The following is a 23,972-nucleotide window of genomic DNA, read 5'->3' on the forward strand; positions in this document are numbered from 1 at the left end:
TAGAATCCTGGGATTGAGAAGGTGAGGCTGCTAGTCCCAAAAGACAGAGTCTTGAGGAGTAGACAAAAAGAGGGGACTTTGTTTTGTTTCTCCCATGCACTGTATTTTGAGATGTTTAGGAAAATAACTGAGTAGACTAGAATTCCTTCCTTTTTTTGTTGTTGTTGTTTTGGTTTGTTTGTTTGGTTTTGTTTTTCAAGACAGGGTTTCTCTGTAGCTTTGGAGCCTGTCCTGGAACTCGCTCTTGTAGACCAGGCTGGCCTCGAACTCACAGAGATCTGTCTGCCTCTGTCTCCTGAGTGCTGGATTAAAGGTGTGCGCCACCACTGCCCGGCTCTCTTTCCTCACTTTTAAGGACAAAAAATGAATAAAAAGAGGGCATAGGCAAAGAAACTACATTTAACATCGCCACTTAGGACTTCAAGGCTGTAAGCTCAGGAGTATGTCCACGGTGCCTTAAAATGGAACACCTTCCCTTCATGGAAGGGACCCCTAGTTATGATACGCAGCCCACACAGCCCACACAACCCTCACAGCCATACAGATCTCACAGCCCACACAGCCCTCATAGACCACATAGCCCTCACAGCCCACGCACTTACTGGATCTCCTCGCAGGCCCTTTGCTCCACGGTCACCAGCAGCCCCTCTCTTTCCTGGACTTCCCTGGAATTAATACAGACCAGAACAAGAACAAGATGGGAGGTTTTTAATAAACTTAACAAGCATAAAGGACTTAGATTCTCTCTGGTTTGAATAATTAAATATTTTTCCTCTGAGGTTGTTTTTAATCTGGAAAACGGACCACAAATAAGCAACTTGGCATCAAATAAGCAACTCATTGTTGACCTCCGTTATTTACTGCACTTGTGAACTCTGTGCTCCCAATACCTTGCTTGTCACTATTCTACAAAGGATTTTTTAAAAATATTTTGTTTTAATAAGGCAGCAGAGACTCGAAGTTCACGTCAGTTACCCACAGATATCTCGTAACAGCTGAAAGGGGGCTTCCAAATCAACTGCTCACACCATGAAGACCCAGCAGAAGCCTGAGGGGTGGCTGTGCCCGTGTCCCAGAAGGAAAGGAGTGCCGTGGACTCTCTTCAGCTGCCTCACATGACAGACACCAGTCAATATCTCCCCCATGTTCTTAATGTGTTTCTTCTGTGACCCCAATACTTTTTTCCTCCTTGAATCTGGTTCTTTCTCACAAAACTGTGAATTAATATCCAATCATAGTGGGCAAAATTCTCTGTCAGTGTGTTGGGGGGGCGGTTGTGTTGTTTTGCTTATACAGGGGCTCACTATGTAGCCTTGGCTGGATTGGAACTCACTATGCAGACCAAGTTGGTCTCAAACAGCTAACTGACTCTGCCTCCTGAGGAGTGCTGGGACCAAAGGTATATGCCACCATGCCTGGCCCTTCCCCAGTGATGAGTGCTGGGACCAAAGGTATATGCCACCATGCCTGGCCCTTCCCCAGTGGTGAGTGCTGGGACCAAAGGTATATGCCACCATGCCTGGCCCTTCCCCAGTGGTGAGTGCTGTCTCACTCCACAGGCATCAAGGCAAAGGGAAGACGTGCTGCCAAAAGAGACACCAGACCTCAAGACACCACAAGAGGCCTTATGTGCTTCTTGTTGCCCTCTGCAGAAAAGGTATGGCCCATGTGCTAAGAAACACATATACACCATATAGACCTGAGTCAAGGTTAGTCACCTTCAACCATGAACAGCAAAACCCAACAAGCACATGAGAAATCAATGTCTACTGTCATATGTGATCAGGTTTCATGTTTACTTGTCTCTAAACAAACCTGGAGCCAGAGCCAGTAGACATGCCTAGGGCAGTTTTACTTTATAAACCTTCCTTTCGCCTCGAGTGCAGGGTTCTAGTTTCTGAGTCTCGAATCCCTACCTGAGATCCCTCATCACCCTTTTCTCCTCTTCTTCCAGGAATCCCACTGTCACCCTAAAAGATGGAGAAGGAAAAGCTCAAATTCTCATTTTCTCCACGGGAGCCTGCTGAGGGGGCACCTGGGGTAGACGGCAACCATGGTACCTGTTCTCCATTCAATCCATCAATGCCGTTCTCCCCAACTTCTCCCTGTGAAGACAGATGTGGTTAGAATATAGTGCACATCTGCCAGATAGCAAACAAAAGCAGCCTCAAGGGTTCTGTGCTGAGCATCAGCCTCCTCGAGAGGGGATGCCTGGGTACTGTCAAAGGTGGCTTTCAGTGACAGAAACTGTCCTAACAACCAGAGCCTGCAAAGAGAGGCAGAAACAAAAGACAAATCAAGACTACTTTGGGTCAGAACGGCAAATGCCAACGAAACGGTGGATGGCAAATGCTAGAAGGGGTGCAGGGAAAACAGAAGCCTCATTCACTGCCAGTGGGACTGCAACCTGGTTCAGTCACTATGGAAATCCACATGGAAAATTATCAAAAAGCTAAAAATAAGCCCGCCATATAACCCAGCTGTACCACTCCCTAGTCTATGCCCAAAGGACTCAACATTGTCATCCACAGATACTTGCTCAGCTCTGTGATTGTTCACAATAACTAGGCAATGGAAGTAACCTAAATGTCCTTCAGTCAATGAATTAATTAGGAAACTGGTGCAGATGCACTATGGAATACTGTTTGTCTGTAAAGAAAACGGAAGTCATGAACTGTGCCCGTAGTGGGTGGGACTAGAAGAGGTCACCCTGAGTGAGGTAACCCAGAACCGGAAAGGCAAATGCTGCGTGTTTGCTCTCACTGGAGGCCCTCCATCCAAATCTTCACGTGTGAGCACACGGCCTGGAGTAACTGCAGAAACCAGGAATGGGAAACAGAACCATTGCCAGGATAGGGAGGTTGGGGAGCAATAGAGAGGGTACAAGCCATCTGATTAGAGATGTGGGAAAGTGATCCTCAGGGAGCAGAGGGGGAGGGAGTGGGAGGGAGGGGGAGGGAGGGAGAGGGAGGGGGAGGGAGCAGGAGGGAGGGAGAGGGAGCGGGAGGTAGCGGGAGGGAGGGGGAAAGAGGAGGAAGATACGGAAGAAGGTAGGAGGAAGGTGAGGAAGAATAGCAGAACTCGTGACTGAGGGGGGAAATGGAAAAGGGGGGCTCTTTAGGGAGGGGGTGGGAGGGAGGACAGAAGGAGGGAAGTGGGTAAAACAGCAATGAGGATGTCTGATAAATCTATAACGAGTCATCTACATAAAACCCTATAATATATGTAAATTCAGCATATAAATACATATATACAGTTTTAATGAACTTTTCTTATCTGGGCTGACAATGCTTCCTCTAAGAGCCAAAGACCACCTTAAAAAAAAAAACCCAATAGCAGATCCGAGAGGCCCTCCTTTGGATTGTTGGCCAGGGCTGTCTAAACAACTGCCAAAACATATAGCCTATGGTTCTTACCCTTGTTCACTTACCTGCCCCAAAGAGGTAGCAGGTAAGTTCCTATTGCTAAAGACACCATGCACTTCAGACCCAGACCCCAGACCCCCGGAACTGGAACTGACCTGGATGCCTCCTCCCTGAAGACCAACTTGCACGGTATCAGAAGGCATCATGCAAACTTCCAAAGAAGGGAGGCAGCCAGCCGTCCTTCCCAGCTATGGTCACCTATGAACCGCAATGACCAGCATGGCACAATAACCACAAGGGTACAGTGTGTCATGTCCACCTTGGTGGTAACCAACCACTCTCTAACTGGGCTTAATAACTGCTCAGCAAGAGCGAAAACATGGTACTTGAAACCTAGCCAACCACTCAGTGCTAGTGAAGTCATGGATCTTGGAAGGGAACCTACAACCATTTAGTCAAACCAGCATACTCCCTAACAACAATCTAAACATTTGTCCTTATACCACAGATAAGTGTAGTCCTAACCCTTCCTCACATCAAGGAGACTTCTCCCTGCAGCAGACAGAAGCCACTACAGAAAGCCACAATCAATCAAAATGCAGAGTTTTTGAGCATAGTCCTAACGGATACATCTACAAAACACCACTGCCCTCAAGGCCCAGGGAACATTGTAGGAGAGGGTGAAGAAAGATCATAAGAGCTAGATCAGGGAGTTTCTGTGAGACTGTCTTCTCATAGTGCCAGAAGCCACTCTCCTAAAACCTCACCAACATGACTACCCAAACATGAACTGAACAAGGGCAGCAACAAGAAAAATGTCAAGGTGGATGGGAAAGGCCCAAATCCTACACAAAGAGCCGCAGTCAACTAAGGAATGCTGAGCAGGAGAAAGAGTCTTCCCCAGGGAAGAGCACAGCGATCAGCTATCCAACACTGAATGACCAGCCTGAAAACGTATGTACAAGTAACATTATACAGACTGAGCAGATGGCTTTTATATGCATGTACATATATGCATGTAATAATAGTTAGTGGGGAAAAAAGTGGCCATGAATTTGAAAGGGAAAAAGGAGGGGTATGAGAGGGTTTGAAAGGAGAGGGAAGATAGAAATATTGGAATTATAATCTCAAAAATTAAAAAAAGAAAACCTAAATGAAATGGTCAGTACCAAAGAAAGAAAGAAAGAAAGAAAGGAAGAAAGAAAGAAAGAAAGAAAGAAAGAAAGAAGGAAGGAAGGAAGGAAGGAAGAAAGAAAGAAAGAAAGAAAGAAAGAAAGAAAGAAAGAAAGAAAGAAAAAGAAAGAAAAGCAAGCACGCAAGCTACATGGGCTGGGCACCGTACGTACCTCTTCTCCGCTGAGTCCTCTGGCTCCCTGATAACAGAAAGAACAGCAGTATGAGTATGGGAAATGCAATCAACCACCAAGATGACGTCACGAGTTCTTATAGAATCCTCACCTTAGGCCCCTTGCTGCCAAAGCATCCCTTAGTACCTTGTTCTCCCATTGGTCCAGAGGCTCCTCTCTCCCCCTGAGGAAAAGGGGAAAAGCACAAATCCAGATGAGTGTGTACTTTTTATGATCTGGGATATGTCTGGGATACTTGACAAATTTTTTGTTTTGTTTTGTTTTATTTTTAAGAAAACATCTGGCTATTCATGACTTACATTCCAGGACTCCAGCCAGGACTCAGGACTGGAAGTAAATCAGAACTACAATGATGACAGCTCTTTGCTTTGGATGCCACCTGCTTATTGCCGGGGTGGAGCTTCCTTCTCCCCAGGTGGCCACCACATTGCTCCCTTTTAACCTCCTTCACATGTGTGTTCATTCTGCCCTCAGCCAAGATTCCAGGACTCTTTGCCGGGTCCCTGTGACTTTAAGACTGTGACCCATGACCTCGGTCTGAGCATCACCTGCTGCCTGAGCAGACCAGCCCCATCTTTCCCACTTGTATGTTTACCATCAGTGCCCATTATCTGGACACAAGCCCGTCTTCTCCAGGGGACTTCTGCCGTGTCCTGGGTTCCAGCCATGCTGACCAGGTGCCAGTGTGTCAACTCTCAGTCCTCGGGCTCCGTGTTGTCCTTGAACTCACGGTTCTCCCTTCCCCTTCACAGTGAAACGCAATTTCCCGAATGCTTTACCCAGAAAAACTCACTGCCATTCTTCAAGTATTTGCCTAACGATTATCCCTCATTTGCAGCCTTTTCCTCCCCTGGAGGTCTTTAAGCCATTAAGTTCCTGGTCTTGCTCAATACCGTTGCCTCCCCCCCTCCCCCCCACCTCTACGCAGCCGTGTGTAGAGCAGTGTGACAGTTTCCTTGTTTGTGAAGGGTCCCTAATGTAGGACAATCTGTGCTTGTTTTCTATGTTTTTCTCATTTCCGGGATGCTCGCATGGGGTGCACATATATAGGAATTTGTGTATCAATGTCTTTTGCAAACAATGAAGTAAATAGTAAGAAGCTTCAATATGTATTGTCAGATGAATGCATGACTGGATACATGGAAGGAAAAGAGAGAGGGAGAAGGAAGGAAGAAAAGGGAAGGAAGGGAGGGAGGAAGAAGCGAGGGGGGGAAGGGCTCCTGATAAATGATGCGGTGAGTTGGTTTCATTGTTACAAAATGGCCTGGGCCTATGGCAGGGATGCGGCGCCTATGGTGAAGACGTTACCTTTCATACCCAATTCACTGTGCAGTGTAGGTGGGTAAGTCAAAGCAAGGAGGTATGGTCATAACCGACAAGGAGACTTGTCACCCAAGCACAAGGAGGCTCGGGAAAGACCCGAGATGCTGCATCCGAACCCTCAGACTGGTCTTTGTTTCCCTTCTTAGGTTTGTAGGAATACATAAGCTGTAAAAGGTCGTGACTTACAGCAATGCCCTCTTCTCCCAGGTAGCCATCACTGCCTTTAAAACCTGGGGATCCCTGGAAAAAAGGAAAGGAGAAACCATGAGCACTCCACAGACTGGGCAGAGAGAGACATCAGGACAGATCTACCACTCTAAGGGCAGACTTCATGTGCAATGCAAGAACTTGAAAATGTCCCCGGATTTCCACCTCAAGCTAGTGGTGGTTACACAAACAAAAAGAATTTTCATACAAGAATCCAAATATTCAAAAGGATGTGTACCTATCTGTGCATGTGTATATACATGGGGAGCTGTGGATGCAGATGGAAGTGCATGAATATATGCATGTATATGAATATGATGTGCATGTATATATGTGGGGTGGTAGCTGTGCATGTGTATGCATGAGTATAAACACGTGCATGTCACACGTGCGTGCGTACCTGTGCCAGTACACCGTCTCACACTGTCTCCAGGAATACCAACAGAACTGGCTTTCCTCTCTAGGCAAATATACTTGTTTTTGACAGACCAAAATTATCTTTTTAAGCAAAATAACTTTTTTCTCCTTTTTAGGATTTATTGCTATACACAGAAAACCAGACCACACACATTTCCTTCTATTCTGGCTTTTTGATACATTTTTAAATTCTACCGTTCTCCTTTTATAAAGTCCAAGCATTCTAGAAATAATGAATGCAAAGCTTACTTCAGTAACATGATAGGGGAGCCACACTGTTATGCATGGTAGCCAGATATCCAAACCAGATGTAAAGTAGAAGAATGGAAATCATTAAATGTGTTCCATAGTGTGTTTGTACATATTTGAAAACATCCTAATGTCTGAAATAGTATGTACATACATGGATACATAAGCATATACATCTGGGGACGTCAATACTGTCACATCCTTTGCTATGGCAGAGTGACCTGAGTTTGACTTTCAGCAGACTTGATTTGGATGCCACTGCCAAGGTTAAAAAGGGAAGTGAGTTACTGATGTGAACCTTTCGTCACTCGGCCTGAGGATGACTCAGCTCTTCTGCATTGCTATTGCTGCTTGAACACTGGGCCTGTCCAGGATCCTGACGACTGTGTCTCCCCCAAACCCCCAAAGAACTTCCAAACAACTCTAATTTAGAAGATCAAGGGAAATGGCAACTATCTAATCTGACATGGGGAAGGAGTAGCATCCTTATCCGCCTCCTCCAGAGGCTTGGTCTGGCAGGTAAAGCCTCTCCATGTCTACCCCAACCCATATCTGAAAGGGTTGCTGCAGTTCAAATGATGGGAACCACAAGTCTGAGGTAAAGTCACCTTTTTCCCTGCTGGGCCCCGATCCCCCGTGGCGCCGTCCCCTCCTGTGCACTTGCAGAGCAAACAGCAGCAGGTCCTTTCTGCAACATTGATCTTGGGGGACACAAGGATAATTATGTTTAGTGGCATTGATTCCCCAGTCCCATACATGTACCCCACTGTGGGGTTCACGGTGGCAAGATCCTTGTCAAGGCTAAGATAGCTAATTCTACCTTTTCTTGAAGTCCTGACATTTTTTCCCTATGAGGAATTCCTGACCAACTCAAAAGCGTTTGACTTCTGCAGATGGTCTCATTTCGGCCTTGGCCAGGTCACTGCACATGAAATGACCAGTGGGGTTGCTTCTTGTCAACACACCTTACCCCAACTTTTTAAATAATTTATTTAATTTTTTATGTGCATTGGTGTAAGGGTGTCAGATTCCCTGGAACTTGAGTTACAGACAGTTGTGAGCTGCCATGTGGGTGCTGGGAATTGAACCTGGGTCCTCTTGAAGAGCAGCCAGTGCTCTTATCCACTGAGCCATCGCCCCAGCTACCTTTCCCTAGCTTTGCCCGTTGTTGACTACTCTGCCTATCCTGCCCCACCTGCTTTGATCAGCAAAATGAATGTGTGCTGCTTTCTCCTGGCTCCATTTGTAAACTCTCAGCTTGTCAGCAGAGTCCAACAGTGCACTCTGAAACAGTGCTTGGAACAGAGTCCCTTGGAAACATCCAGGAGAGTTTGATAGGACTTCGGAAATGTCAACTGCTTGCCAGCATTTTAGAAGCATTTGCTACAGAGGGTGTGAGTACGAGAACGTTCCCTTTGTGTGACGGCCAAAGCAAACTTATTGTATATTTAAAATGTGAGGGAACTTCACCCTGGACTTGCTTCGACATCTCCTGAATACCTACCACAACGTTTATTTATTTATTTGTTTTGCAATTGGCCCAGCAGATTCCTTTTTTAGGAAAATTCAGTTTGCAGTAAATGCTATACTTCATTTTCATGGGGGGAAAAACAGCCCTTCTTGGAAAGTTTTCTGATATACTTAGTAAGGATTCCATAAATTATAAACAAATTAATTCTAAATCATTAACCACTCATTAAAGTAAAATCAGCAATGTGCTACAGACTTGGACTTGGTAATGCTCACTCACACTCAGGCTTGATTCTTTGTATATTTCTGAAATAACGTGGTGAGGATGCATCGTATCTGGGTTTGAGGTTGTGAAAACGGAGCAGAGCACAAGGGTCTGGCAGTGTGGAGACAACCTAAGGAAATCGCTCACCCAGAAAGTCCACCCCCGAGGCCCAGCACCCCTCGCTCTTCCCCCACACTCAGCGCAGGCTGCTGTTGCTCTGCTTGAACTCCACACGCAGTGGGCTGTCACTTACAGGCGGGGCTGCAGGGAAAGTGCGCCTTGGACATTAGAGTCACCATCCACTGTGACGCTCAGAGCTGCAGGGAACCTGAGAAGCTGCTGGTGAAGGGAACGGCCCCCGGGGTCTGCTCATAACTCAAACTCATCTTAGTGTCCTAGCACGCGTAGGTTGTGATCCAGCCAGTACAGCCAGTGCTGGTTAAGTATTTCCTTATTTTCCTCTTTGCCCTTCCTCTCGCTATCTCCTTTGTTCCAAGTGCATCTGCTGAACATGCTTTGAGCTACACTACTATAGAACACTTCAAACATGCTCTCATTTAGGCTGAATTCATAAAGGCCCATTGCGTCTTTACTTAGAAGGTCAGTATTAGTTCACACCCATATCCATCCATATTAAACTGATGTATGAGATAACCGAAGTCTTAAACTATTAGGGGTAATGTCCAGCAATGGGACATTTGCTCAAACTCTCCAGCTTTTGCTGTGTTAACTTACTAGTTGCTTTGACAGCTGGCTCCCAAGGTTCCTCATACTGATTGTGAACTGGGTTCTGTACTCAAATCCTTTCCCAAATTCAATGTAGAGAAGGTCAGCCAGGTCACTGGTATCGGCAGCTCCATCCACAGCAATGGTTATGAGGGCATTCAGGCCTGTTCAACATATTCTCCAGATGAAGTGGGCTGGGGTCACTTAAAACATTCAGCGTATTTAAATGACTAGCCTCGGTAAACAGCTGCTTTCTGGTGTCCACACCCGTCAACCCCACGACACAATGCCAGCAAATAATAGCACAACCGTTGAGAGACTCAAACTGGAGATGAAGGGGCAGGTGTAACAGGACTTCACAACAACGTTACTGAAGTGAGCCGCTGAGTTAACCAAAGGCCCACACAGCTTGTTACAGTACAGAGGAATTCATGCATCCAGAAAGTGAATGCCCTACAGTTTTTATCCTATGTGCAAGATTCTTAAAGCCACAAGGTCAGAATCACCTAGGAGCATCTCAGAAATAGACTTTCCTGAGATATATACCCATAATTGCTAGTATCTTTCAATAAAATACAGGTTGCACAGGAAAATGACCAATTCTTAGGTCTTAATCTATATCTACTGATCTCAAATCCATATTTAAACAAAACCTCCAGGCAGAGAACTTGCTTAGTGCATGTGAGGGCCCAGGTTCAAGCCTTAGCTCTGTTTAAAAAAAAAAAAAGCAAAGCAAAACACACACACACACACACACACACACACACACACACACACAATGGGTGTTTATGGGCAGCAGAGACTACTCAGCAGTCAAGATCACTGGCTGCTCTTGCTGAGGATCTAGGTTTGGTTCCAGGAACCCACACAGTGCCTTGAAACCACCTATCAGTCCGGCTCCTCTTCTGGTCTCTGAAGACCCCTGCACACTAAGGCAGGCACAGGCACAGGCACACGCGCACACGCACACACACACAGACAGATAATAAAACGGATGCTTTCAATGACCTCATAAGGAACTGACGCTCCAACTATAACTTTAGGTGGGAGCAAATGACAATCACTGAGGCAGGGTCTCATAAGCCTTAGAATTTTATAGATCAGAATATTTCAAATAGAACTTTAGGGTTGAGGGCAGGGCTGCCAATGGTTGGTTTTGAAAACTGAGAATTAAATAACCCTGGCAGTCATCCTGGCTGATGGTTATGTTCATGTTCTTTAATAGCTGCCGTGTACCAGGAAGACAGTTACATAATTCACGTGCATTATCTTATTCATGCCCTGTAGGTGTTCAGATGTGATTGTAACTATATTCCACAGACAAGAAAACCGAGGCGTAGAGAAATTAAATCCTTGACTTACTACACACTTCAGGTTTTCATCCAGAGCCTAATTCCAAAGCCTTACTCTCAAGGACATTTTACCCAAAATGTGCTGAAGACAGAATCGCGGAGAAGAAGGTAACTCCAATTCCTCATTCGCTGATGGATGTGTGAGGCACTATCTGGATGGGATGTGGAGACCAAAACCCCAGAGTAGATAAAGAAATATTCAAGGGCCTCATTGCATCAAGGGCCCTTCTTAGAGAAGTCCATATTCTGTGGTTTGAATGAGAAGGATGAAGGGAGCCCTCCCAGGGCCCGTGGGGGTGGCTCGGATTTGAGGAGAGGTAGCTAGAGTGGTTAGTCACAGGGAGAAAGGTTCACGAGTTGGATGTCCAGCTCGCTCCGGTTTGTCTGGGGCTTCTCTGGTGTCAGCCTTGTAAATTCCTGACCTGTCCCAGACAAACTAGGGCAATGGGTCACCCTTCTAGACTAAGCACGAGGGGAAAGTCTGTGGGGTGGACTGGGACAGCTATGTTATGCAGCTAACTGGGCATTAAGTGAAGGGGGAAGGCATGCTTCTGGATCTAGTTAGAAAGGGAAAGTCTTTCCCCATCTGCTTTTCTTTACACATTCAGGAAATGCAAAATGTGAGCATTACGAGATCCATGGGACAGTGACATGTCGGAAATAGGCACAGAACTATTATTTATGAGTATTCTCAGAACTGGAGTGTTCAGTACTCCTCCCTTCAGACACATTCAATAAATGAGTCCCACAGCCTTCCTAACAATGTCTTCTATGAGCCAAGAAAGAAAAAGCTCGAAACGTTGTGAGAATAAAGAACCCCTGAGGAAATTCTACGGCATTTAACTTTTAAATCATAATGAACTAACTCAAACCCAGTCTACATGCATAAATTATAGAGCCACACCCACTTCATTATTTTCTCCCCTCTTCCTGTTGCACAATGGCTGCCTAGTCTGTATGATAATATATGATCTTGAACTAAAGCGGCCTCCTAGGTCAGCATCTCATCAGTGGAAGTATCTGGGAAGCCAGGGACAAGGGTCTTCCTTGTCCATTTTGAGAGCCTTGTGATGTTAAGAGGATGATACCACCATCATTCCTTTGTTCCTTTATCAAAGAGTCTAAATGTCTAAATATTTCTGAATATACCTTCTGAAGTTGAGACATGTAACAGGCTTTCTTTGGGGCCACCAATCAGCTCCCAAATCATGACATGGGGACTCATTTTTTTTTTCGAGACAGGGTTTCTCCATAGCTTTTGGTTCCTGTCCTGGAACTAGCTCTTGTAGACCAGGCTGGCCTCGAACTCACAGAGATCCACCTGCCTCTGCCTCCTGAGTGCTGGGATTAAAGGTGTATACCAACACTGCCCGGAAGGGACTCATTATTAGTTATGAATGTCTGGCCTTATCTATGCTCATTTCTAGCTAGTTCTTATAAGTTAACCTGTCTCTCCATCTACAACAAAACTGTCCTCTCAAACTAGGTACCCCAAATCTTATCCTTAATCTTAATTAAAATCTGTTTAGAACTCAAAAACAAAGACCAAGATTGGATAGAATAAAGAGAAGGAAGCTTTATAAAATATAAATAAAGGGTAAAATAAAAACCTTTACTGTATAGCTGTAAATCCAGAGAACTCTAAAATTTAAGTTAAGGAGAGAATTTAACAGGAAAGACAGATTCTGGCCAACCCACATTAGTGAACCCAATAGGTAAGCCCTGTACTAGACCAGGCTCCCTGGAAGCAGACTCTGATGTAAGGTTTGGATACATACAATATGTTGAAAAGTCCCCGGAAGAAAGGGGGTGAAGGACAGGGCAGTACCCAAGCAGTACCCTAGCTTTGACTTGACCTCAGAGAGTTCTGGAGCATAGATCACAGCCTCCATGCCACTTGACAAACACCAAGGTCCAGCTTCTTATACTGCCCAAGAAAGAGGCAGGTAACTTTCTGGGTAATGGAATTCCTATGGGCCAATGGCAATTCTTCAGAGACTACAGAGCTCTGAGTGATTGGCAGGTGGGTGATCCTGCCAACAAAGAATATGTGGGTGTGAGAGCAGCACCCACTTATGGGAAACTGGTCCTGATTCAGAACATGTGGCTACTTTTCGCCTCCACTGACCCATATCTTAAATGGGTAAGTCAGGAGGGCTGTTGGTTCTAAAAGCTAAATGCTTGGCTCCAGAACTTTGAGGCTGCATGACCATCATGGCTATGGCTGGTCCTTCTGTGGTCTGAAGGAAAGAATTGCAAAACCCCAGTACACGAGGAAACTTGTCCAAAAATGCTTGCAAGTCTGGAAATGGTTAGTGTCAGGAGGAAGCCATCCAGCACTCATGTTCCTTGGGCACTTGTTCCTGTTCACTGCCATGCGACAGAAGTAGCAATGTGGACAACATGCGGGGAGATGGGAAGGAGCTGCCTCCAAGAAAAGCTCGAAGAACACGCACAGTAAGAGAAGGTGAAGCACAGAGCCCTGGTCAGTGTGCTGTTTTATATACATGGACCATGAGAGGCAGTGAGATCCAAATGCTCCGAGGGGACGTGATTGCCAAATTCAGGGTCAGTAAAATACCTGGAAACAATAGAGCTGTGTTCTGAACTGACAAAATGAATAGGCAGCCGGGCACAGTGGTTCGTTCCTGTAATCCCAAAGCTCAAGACATTAAGAAGAGGACTGCCCTGAGTTTGAGATCAACTTGGGTTACAGAAGATGCTCCAGGCTAGCCTGGGCTACAAAATAAAAGCCTATCTAAAATAAGTAAAAATAGTTCACCCCCTTCCTACCCCTCCCCCAGTTCAGTACCTTCCTTTCTGAGTTCATCAGATTTCTGTTCAAGTTTTTCAATATCATCATCCATTCCATCTGAAAACAGAAGGACCACCTAGGGTAGGTTTTAGAAATATGAGGGAAAAATTAGCAAAACGTTTACTGAAAAACCACAGGTCAACATGCGAACTAACTCCATCTTACCTTCCCTCGGGCAGCCGACTTATTCTGAAAAGTGTCCCACAGAGAGCTCAGCAGGTTTGTGTTGAGGCGGGATGGGCCATTGACTGTCACACCTTGCAGGCTGCTCAGTATGTTGTCGCTGTAGATCTCAAACTTGGAGGGGTATCTTTCCACAGCGTTTGTCACTTGAAAAGCAATGCTCACCTGAGTCTCGGTGCCTACCTCACAGCTCACCCCATTGAGGGAGCTGATGGCACGTAAGATGTCTTGGAGGTAGGCCTCCATCCAAGGCTGACCCTCGAGCAAAGTCTGCCCCCTCTGCTGACTTGAGATATCAAATCCAACCACGACATCCACAAAACAGTCTAGGATGCAAGGGAAAGAGTCTCTTGTTAGGATTAACACCACACTAATGTGATTCTGACGCACGTCTGATTCTAGGGGCTAAGAAGTCCAATTTCTATTCTAGGTAGAAAGTAGGAAAACAAGGAAAACCATGGAGCAGGGGAAAGCCACAAACTCATTCTTCAACGATCTGTAGAATAATAAGATTACTTTTTTTTTTTAAGTTGGAATTGAATCTGGATGATTCTTCGACAACTAAAATGCTAAATGATTCTATTCTAGCCATTAAAAACACATTGTGATGTACTCAGTCTCTTAAGTAACTCTAAGGCATCTTGTGGAAATGGCAGTAATCTAAAACACATTCCTATAGCACTACTTAACAACTGAGGTCATTGACAAATATTAAATTATAATAGGAGTGAGAGAAAAGTAAAAACATTTGAACAGAGAAAGTCATTCAGAAGCGAAAAAAAGCACACAGGAAAGTTTGGCCTATTATCTTTCTAGAAGCATTGAGTCAATTTTGATCATCTTTAACATCCACCCATAGAAGAAATCAATATAAGAGGGAGGGAGGAAGGGAGGGAGAGAGGAAGGAAGGAGGGAAAAACTGTTGAGATCTTTTTTAAGTCCTCTAGGTGAAGAGACCTGGCAATCCAGTTATTCAACTTGTTGGTGCCTTTAGGAGTCAGCCATCTGGGAAGCCAGGGCACTGCCATTCGGGATTCTAGAGCCTTGGAGTCGTATTACATTTAAAGGTCTTTGCTGTTATCTTATTAACACCAGGGAAGTTTCAGCATCGAAGACATTTAGATGGGCTTGATATTTTAAGCTGAGCTCCCTAAAGGCGGATAGTTTGAGAAGGATAAAATTCTAATGGCACGCGTGTTTTTCTTTCAAGAATGTCTGAGCTGCTTAACTCGCTCCAACCTTTTGCTGCCTTCTCAACACATGGAGCTTGGTGTTAAAAACAAATTAAAAAGCTAAAAAAATGTTTATATACATTGCTTAAATCAGCAGTTTTCAGACTGTGTGTGTGTGTGTGTCTGGCATCTAGTATGCCAAAAACACGGTCTAACTCCCTCATGTTTAATTAAAATTGGCAAATGATTCCATAATATCACAATCAATGGAACAGAACTTGGTGAACAAGTCCAGGCCAAGCCGCCACATGACTAAGTGCAATGGGGAATAGGAGAAGCTGGCAAGGGAATTCTCATGGATTGGCCCAGAAAGATCTGTGCCTGAGAAATTTGGGGAACTGGAGTCTTCCATGAGGAGGCTTGCTTCAAAGGGAATCTGCCAGTGGTGACCTAAACTCACGGGAGGCAGAGATAGTTTGAGAAGTGAGCTAGGCAGGATAAGGTTGATTTTCAAAGGTCATGAAAAATTAAACTAGGGTCACTTTTCTTAACCACAAAAAACAAGAGATTATATGTCTCAAATAAGAATACAAAAGAGCAGATTCGATGGGATAGTCATACTCCTGTCTGCCCTGCCAGGCCCCAAAGCTGATTCTAATTATCTGATTCTTTTATTTGTCAAGGTCTTTATTTAGAGACGATGGTAGCATATTCTTAGTATGAAAAAAATCCTGTTTGGGGGCCAGTGAGGAGGTGGGAAAGGTATTTCTGCCAAACCTGATTATCCAAGTTCAGTTCCCACAACCCACATAGCCGAGTGAGAGAACTGACTCCTGCAAGTTGTCCTCTGACCTCCACATGCCTGTAATACACGTGCCCCACCCTCAAATGCACACAATAAATAAATCAATCGGACACTGTTGCAGTCTGAGGGACATTAATAAGAATAGGCAGCTGTGGTCCTGAAGAAACTATCTCAGTGAGAAAAATGGGCTCAGTTGTTGGGCAAAAGAGGAAAGACTTGACTTGTGTGGGGCATTCCCACGCAGCTGCTCCTTGTTTTCCATTTTGAATCATTGCGCGCCGTGAGACTCTTCAGCGTGCCCAGGATTTATGAAGGGGAAAATAGGACTCAAATGGTAATTGTGTCCCAGGGTTCAGCGTGTGCTATGGAGGAGTGGATCAATGAGGCTGGGGCGTAGCTCAGTGGTACTTGCCTAGCATGGATGAAGCCAATCCCCTGCACCCAGCACCAAACTGAAACCCCCCAAAACAAGCCAAGCAAATGTCCAGATCGAAGCCTGGTTAACTTTAAAACACACCAAACTACTGACTGACCTCTGTGGTTGGAGGATTTTATAATTTCAGAGCGGGTATCCCATAACATCCTTGCACATGCCTTTGAAGCTTATCACGGCCCATGCTAGCCTCATCAGCCCTCAGCCCATAGGCTGGCTTCAAAGCCCTGCGTTCTTGTTTGCTGGGCTAATGACTTCAAGTTTATCTTAAGAGCTCTTTATCTTTTCATATCCATGCTTGTTTCCTTACTTTTAAAAAAGGCTTTAAAGATATTTGTTTATGGGGGCCCTGCATGGGGGTGAGGTCAGAGGGCAACTTGCAGTTCTCATTTCCCTCCTTGAGCCATGTGGGTTCCAGAATGGAGCTCGGGTTGCCAGTTTGGGGGCAAGTGCCTCTCCTGGCAGAGCCGTCTCGTTGGCATAGCAACTGCTTCTTTTAAAAATAACTCACTACTTGGGAGTTAAGATTCCCATTTTTAAACTTTCTCATGCACTCAAGTAAAAACTAGAGTGTTCGAAGATAATTTTCTACCTAATAATTTACAATGAGCATCTCTTGTGAAATAGAAAATTAATGGAGAAGATTTGGCTGGAATAACCAGACACATTCCAAAGTCAGAGCAGTGTCTAAAGCAAAATGCAGGAAGACAGCGACCCCTGACCAACTTCATGACCTTCAACTTTTGACCTACCCATTGGGCTCTTATAAAAGGTGTGAGGCTGGAGCTTGGGAAAATACTTTTGGAGAGAATTGTTGATGTACTCTGAGCTTTATCCCACACACAAAGAGAAGCAATTTCTTTAATTCAAGAGAAAGGGGCTCAAAAAAGTAGCTTCAAGTTAACTTAAGCCTAGAAATTCAAGGAGCAAGTCCCAGGGTTCCTGCAAAAGAGGAGCAGTCGTTTCCAGGACTGTGGATTCTGGACTTGCTACTGTGGCCTCAGGAACTGGTAGAAGCAAGCAGTAAAAGGAACTGTTTCAGGATCCCCAGACCCTCCACTCAAGAGGAGGGGCAGGGAGAGCTCAGAAAAAAAAGTCAGAATCTTCTCCAGATGTTCAGGGGCTAAGGAAGAGACAGGGACCATCTTGAATCCAGACATACTTATCTCTTCTTGTATGCAAGTTTTTCTGTCCCACCTGCCAGCTCCCAAATAACCAAATGGAGACTTACTAATTATAAAAGCTCAGCCAATAGCTTAGATGATGTGGGAATCTCCTCTGTATGCTATCAATATGCTTTATTTCCAGTGGTTATTAAAGAAGCTTGGTGTAGGAGGCTCTTCTGTTCATGTCTTGCTTTCATTGGTTAATGAATAAAGAATCTGCTTTGGGCCTGATAGGGTAGAACTTAGGTAGGCGGAGAAGACAAAACCAAATGCTGGGAAGAAGAGCAGAGTGAGAGACAACATGGATCTCCTGCCTGAGACAGACGCTGGTTAGAATCTTGCTGGTAAGCCACAGTCATGTAGCAATACAGATTAATAGAAATGGGTTAAATTAAGATGTAAGAGTTAGCCAACAAGAAGTTAGAGCTAATGGCCAAGCAGTGTTTTGATAAATATAGTTTCTGTGTGGTTATTTTGAGTGTAAGCTAGCCGGGAGGCAGGGACAAACAAAGGGCCCCCTCCTCGTGTAACAGAAGCTGCTTCATCCAGCTTAGTAGAGTAAAGCCAGGCAGGAAATCTGAACAGAGATGGTTATAGAGAGAGTAGGCAGGGTCAGAGAGATGCCATGTAGCTGCCAAAGGAGAAAGATACCAGCCACCAGCCAGAACTTTACTGGTAGGCCACAGCCGCATGGCTATATACAGAATAATAGAAATGGGTTAATTTAAAATATAAGAGTTAGATAGAAATATTCCTAAGCTACTGGCCAAACAGTGTTGTAATTAGTATAGTTTCTGTGTTATTATTCCGATGTGGGCCACTGGGAAATGAATGAGCAGTCTCTGCCTACACTTAGGCGTGTTTCTAACTAGCTCTTATAACTTAAGTTAACCCATTTCTATTCATCTATGTGTTGCTGCGTGACTCTTTTCCTGCATGTCTGTTTCCTCTGCATCTGCTGGTGACTCTACCTTCTTCTTCCCAGAATCCTCCCTGCTCAAAAAATCCTGTCTAGCTATTAGCCATTCAGCTTTTTATTAACCTAGTCTGAATGACAAATCTTCACAGTGTACAAAAAGATTATTCCACAACATATTCTCCAAGGAACACTATCTGAGCCATTCCCCTAAACTTTGGCTTTACTAAGGATACAGGCAGTAGGAAGAAGGAAGATCTCCAAGGATGCTCCTACCCCAGGACCCAGCTTCAGGTGTGGGCTACCAGAAAACCAGTGGCTGCCACCTGCCAAGTACCTCTGAGCAAAATGCTTCTGTTTCTCCCACTCTTCTCTTCTCTCCAGTCCATTCTAGAATGGCCAGAGACCAACGCTAGCAGAAGTAGCAGGGCAAAGCCTAACAGAAGGGGTGGTGTGGAAGGTAAGGAAAGGAACAATGGGAGAAATGTCTCCCACATGTGGCCTGTTCTTTTGTGTCAGGTGAGCAGCCTGTAGCATGCTGGAAAGGTAAAACCTTGATTGGAACGTAAAGTTTCTATAGTTATAGTGGGGAAGGCATATTAATCACTAAGAGGAAGCTCAGTCTTTTAATAAGGTGACTAAGGAGAACATCCAGCCCTTATGAATGCGTTTAATGGGTTAGTGGTAGGCAAAAATGGAGGGTGTTTTGGCCATTCTTGGCTGTTCACTTGACTACATCTGGAATTCACTAAAACCCAAGCTGCTAGACACACCTATGAGGATTTTTTTTTCTTAACTAAATCATTTGAAGTGGAAAGACCTACTTTTAGTTCAAGACTTTTGAGATGGGAAGAGCCACCTTTAATCTGGACCACACTTCTGCGGTCCAGCCTCTTTCCTGGACAGGGAAGAAGGGAGCTCCTTCGCCTCCTCACTCTCACCCTTGCTAGCAAGTCCATTCCTCTGCTGGCATTAGAGCCTTCTTCTTCAGGAGCCAAGCCATCTCCTGGAGACCAGCTGAGACATCCAGCCTGTGGACTCAACAACTGCTGGATTCTTGGATTTTGCCAGTAGACAGTCGTTGTTGAATTAGCTGGACCACAGCCTGTAAACCACTCAAATGAATCCCCTTTCTATATAAAGAGAGATTCATTCTACCAGTTCTGTTCCTCTAGGGAACCCTGGCTGATACAGAGGAACTTGATTCCATGGCAGGTGTCAGGCTTGTTGAGAGTCAGGTGTGAATATGCATTTTCTCACGTAAGCTGCACGGAGATGAGCCTGGTGTTGCTCAGTCACATTCCACAAAGGAAAACATTCAACTTATTTTAAAATGAAGCAACTTCTCCAAGAAAAGATGGCATGGAGCAGGGACCTGAAGTCGTGTCTGCCTCTAAATGAGCCTGTAGCCTTTCTTTCATTGATTGAAGTCTGCGGTTAATGTTTACCATCACCAGTGGTACTGGGATAGAGTAATCACCAATCCATAAGGTGTCATTTGTAAGAAAAAAGAGCTATTCTTTCAAGACACTCAACCTACCATAAAAATGTCAAAATGTTCTCTCTCTCTCTCTCTCTCTCTCTCTCTCTCTCTCTCTCTCTCTCTCTCTCTCTCTCTCTCTCTCTCTCTCTGTGTGTGTGTGTGTGTGTGTGTGCCTGAGTGTGAATGCACATGTGTACCTGGAGGCCAGAAGTCAACCTCATGTGTCAACCCCTTGGGTACCACAGACCTTATTTTGGGGACAGAGCCTCACAATGCCTGGAACTAATTTACTAGGTTAGGTTGACTTTCCAGCATGTCCCAGGGATCCTCCTGTCACCATCTCTCCAGGCCTGGTATTACAGGCATATATCACCACATCTGGGTATTTTATATGGGTCTTGGGGATCAAATTCAAGTATTCATAATTATTGCATAGAAAGCACTCCCCTGGCTGACTGAACTTTCTAGCCTCCAAATGTGGTCATTCCTAGGAAGATATTTATTAACCTCTGTGATAAATTTTTCTAGTAAAGGTATAGACCTAGAGATGTTCTCCACATGGGAGCTTCGCTGGCACTGTGGGCCTATTGCCAGGCAACGAAAATCCATCAGGCAGTTCATTTTCTCAGTGACACGTTCTGCAACCTCCGAAAGCAGAACAGTGTGAACAATGGCCTCTCCCTCACACCTTCCGAAGCCAGGCATCTCTGTTCACAGAAGAGTCATGTTTCCTCTGGGAGACACTGTGAATAGAAGACTCGGGGTCTCTAACACTCTGCTTCTCATTCCACGGCTCACAAAAATACACATACTTCATAGCTGTGAAAAATTTCAAATTGAAATCCAGAGGCCCAAATCTAAATTCTCTCAGCAGGCCCAGGGGAGGTAAACAGTTGGGGGAAAATGTCAACGAAGATGGCGGGGGAAATCAAAATGACGAGCATGCTCAGTACTTACTGCTCTCACCGCCTGAGGTACAGATGTTGCGAACGATCCTCTTCTTCACCTTTCTCAGCTCGTCGAAGTTATTCACCGTCAGTTTCTTCTCTGCTGTCCCTGTGATCTGGACCAGCTGCTGGTCGTCCACGTCCCCAATGCCCACTGAGTAGATGTCCACACCTTTGTGTCTCAGCTCCTCAGCGGCCTGAGCCACGTCATCTTGGGACCGGCCGTCTGTGAGGACCAGCAGCACCTGAGGGGTGCCTGCGTTGATCCTGCTGCCCGTGTCCGGCCGGAAGTAGTGCCTCACCTTCCTGAGTGCATCTCCGATACGGGTGTACCCAAAGATCTGCTGAATGCTCTCAATCTGGGAAGAGATCTCCTTCTCCCCCGTGAATGCCCCCAGCAGAAACTCTGATCTGTAGCTGTCGCTGAACTGGGCCACTCCTATGCGCACCCGGTTGAGGCTGACATCAAAGTCTTGAACGACTGACGCCAGAAACTCCTTCATCTTCTGGAAGTCATTTGGATGGATGCTGTTTGACCCATCCATGAGGAAAACAAGGTCAACCTTTTCGATTTCACAATCTACAGAGAGGAAAGGAAATGAGTTAAGACCAGGAGACTCTTTCTTTAACCTGCCAGGAGTCAACTGGACATCTGTTGCTCTACAGAAATAGTATTTTCAAATTGGTTCCTTATCTCATGCTACTCTGTGGTCACATTAATTGGAGAATAAATAAATACAAATGATCCTTTCATAAAAACAGCAGGAGCCATGCACCGCTAACCCATCCATTCTGTGTTTCTCTTGGCTCTGTCTGCTTGGTCTTGCGCCATTTTCTGTTTTGACATGCCAGAGAACCGACAGCAGTGTTATACAAAGACTTCTCTCCTCATCTGCGATCTCAGCCTAACCTTCCCAGAAGGCCGGGGACAGTAGTAGCACAGCAAACAACATTAGCACATGCTCACACAGAGATTAGAATAGAAGCAGATGCTCAGTATTATTAACTTGGCCTCCCTGGTCCAGTTGGTCCAATAAATTTTTTTTTTCTGGTTTATTAGGGCAAATTGTTAAAAAGCATGCTTTCTGCTCTCTGACTTTTCTATCAGCCTCCTCTCTCTGGTGTATGTAGGCAAAAATATCAACTTAAGAAAAAATGGTTTCGAGCACATAATGTGATACAGTCGAAGATTATCCCACTGTATGATTGTAACACATACAAAACAAAGAGAACAAGAGAGGCCATTGGTAATAGATAAGTTGTACCTAGCACACACTTGTCTGCATCTGCTAGCTTTCTGCTAAGCCCTGTCACTTCCTTGAATTTCCAGGGTTATCAACACTGACCCAACTTAGTTTTTTTTAATTATGTGTGAGTGTGTGTAGGGTGTATGTACATTAGTGTGTAGGTGTGTGCAGCCGTGCATGAAGGCCAGAGGGGACATGAGTTGTTATGGTTTATCCTCCCCACCTTCATCCGTTAAGACAGGGTCTCAGGGAAGCTAGAGCTAGGCTGACAGCCAGTGAGCCCCTGTGACCCTCTCATGTCTCAGTCCCCCCATGGAGCGAGGCTGACAGGCACAGCCAGCTTTTTACATGGGTGCTGGAGAGTTGAACCCATGTTCTCCTGCTTGCGTAGCAAGTGTTCTCTAAGCCATCTTCTCAACCTCAACCTAGCTCTTAGTGTGGCCTCCGAAAAGGCTAAAGGTGGCGGCTTTGCCACAGATGAGAGAAAAGCGGGTCCGGTGAATAAGGATTCTTCAGGAGTGGATGAACTCATTACACTCTGCTTCAGACTCGCATCTAGCGGCCTTTCTCCTTTCCTTTCTTGATGGGTACATTTCGGTCTGAAATTGCAATTGTCAACTTCCATAGAGAATAAAAGGGCAGACCAAATTTTAGGCATTCACTATCCAGGAAATAAAGATTTGTCCTCGTTTCTAGTAACAAACAGAAAGCTTGCTAGTTTTCCAGAGAAAAAGCTAGAGGCTACATTTTAAGGAGGCAAATCTCATAACAATCAAAACCAAAAAATAAAAATAAATAAATAAATTTATAAAATAAATAAATAAATAAAAGCTAAATAATTTTGAAAAAGAACTGTACCCACATGTTGGAATTGCGAACCAACAGAAATTCCTCTAATAAAAACATCTTCATTATTTATTTTTTAGAGCACAAAATTGCTTTTATGTTTTCCACCTACTAGTCTTCCTTTTCGAAAAGCAAATTCTGTCTCTTCCTTTGAAAGGCCTTAGAAAAAAGGCTAAGGCTCTCTTTCACGCTTTTTTTTGGTGGGGGAAGGAAAAGATGAGCTTACATGACAAAGCAGGTCTAGCCTGGAACCCAAGAGTGTAGTCTAGGATGGCCTCAAACTGTCTTGGCCTGCCAAATGCTAGGACTATAGATACACAGCACCATGTCTAGCAAGATGAAACATGTAAAATGTCAGCTGAATGCATGAACAATGAATGAGCGTGCACACACATTCACACACGCACAGGCACACACCACACACATGCACACAGTCACAGGGCCTCTAGCTGCCAGAATGAAAAGATGTGTAAGGGAAAGCCAGCTTCTCTCTGCCATAGAGCCCTCAGAGCCTGGACTGAAGTGTCTAATACCCAAGTCTGTATTTTCAATGAACCTGGACCATAAACAAATCCAAGAAGAAACCAAAGATATTTGGCCTGAGGAGAAAATGACTTCAGGCAATGGATGATTGTCCTTACAAGAGGGCAGAGTTGGCCTAGAAAAGAACATTCTGAGTGAGGTAACCCAGACCCAGAAAGATGAACATGGCATGTACTCACTCTTAAGTAGATACCATCTGTAAAGCAAAGGATAGCGAGCCTATAGTCCAATACCCTAGAGAAGCTAAGTAACAAGGAAAACGCTAAGAGAAACATATATAGGTCCCCCTGGGAAGGGAAACTACACAAGAACTCCTGACAAAATTGGGAGTATGGTGGTCAGGGGAGAAGGGAGGGCAGAAGAGGAGGATGAAGGGAGAAGGGGTGGGGGAAGAGACCTTGAGGAAAAGGATAGTCAAGATGGGGGAAGGACAGAGATGGAGAAGAAGAGATATCTTGATTGAGGGAGTCATTATGGGGCTAGCAAGAAAACTGGCACTAGAGAAATTTCCAGGAATCCACAAGGATGACCCCAGCTAAGACCCTAAGCAATAATGGAGAGGACGCCTAAACTGGCCTTGCCCTGTAGTCAGATTAATGACTACCTTAAATGTCACCATAGAACCTTCATCCAGCAACTGATGGAAACAGAGGCAGAGACCCACATCAGAGCACT

The 23,972-nt window shown here is 45.0% G+C and overlaps 1 protein-coding gene across 1 annotated transcript in view; it reads right to left on the reverse strand.

Annotated features, from left to right (window-relative positions):
- The window catches only part of Col6a6 (collagen type VI alpha 6 chain), a 142,031-nt gene that overhangs the window by 65,508 nt on the left and 52,551 nt on the right, over positions 1–23,972 (reverse strand). The window contains exons 8-18 of the mRNA XM_038321283.1: positions 20,672–21,241; positions 13,722–14,065; positions 13,554–13,632; positions 9,399–9,553; positions 7,537–7,629; positions 6,242–6,295; positions 4,824–4,895; positions 4,712–4,738; positions 2,061–2,105; positions 1,917–1,970; positions 603–665 (exon numbers count right to left, since the gene is read on the reverse strand). Of these exons, the coding sequence (XP_038177211.1) occupies positions 603–665; positions 1,917–1,970; positions 2,061–2,105; positions 4,712–4,738; positions 4,824–4,895; positions 6,242–6,295; positions 7,537–7,629; positions 9,399–9,553; positions 13,554–13,632; positions 13,722–14,065; positions 20,672–21,241 (1,556 nt within the window). The remainder of the gene's footprint in view (positions 1–602; positions 666–1,916; positions 1,971–2,060; positions 2,106–4,711; positions 4,739–4,823; positions 4,896–6,241; positions 6,296–7,536; positions 7,630–9,398; positions 9,554–13,553; positions 13,633–13,721; positions 14,066–20,671; positions 21,242–23,972) is intronic.

Source organism: Arvicola amphibius, chromosome 3 (genome assembly GCF_903992535.2).
Source record: "Arvicola amphibius chromosome 3, mArvAmp1.2, whole genome shotgun sequence".
Classification (NCBI taxonomy): Eukaryota; Metazoa; Chordata; class Mammalia; order Rodentia; family Cricetidae; genus Arvicola; species Arvicola amphibius.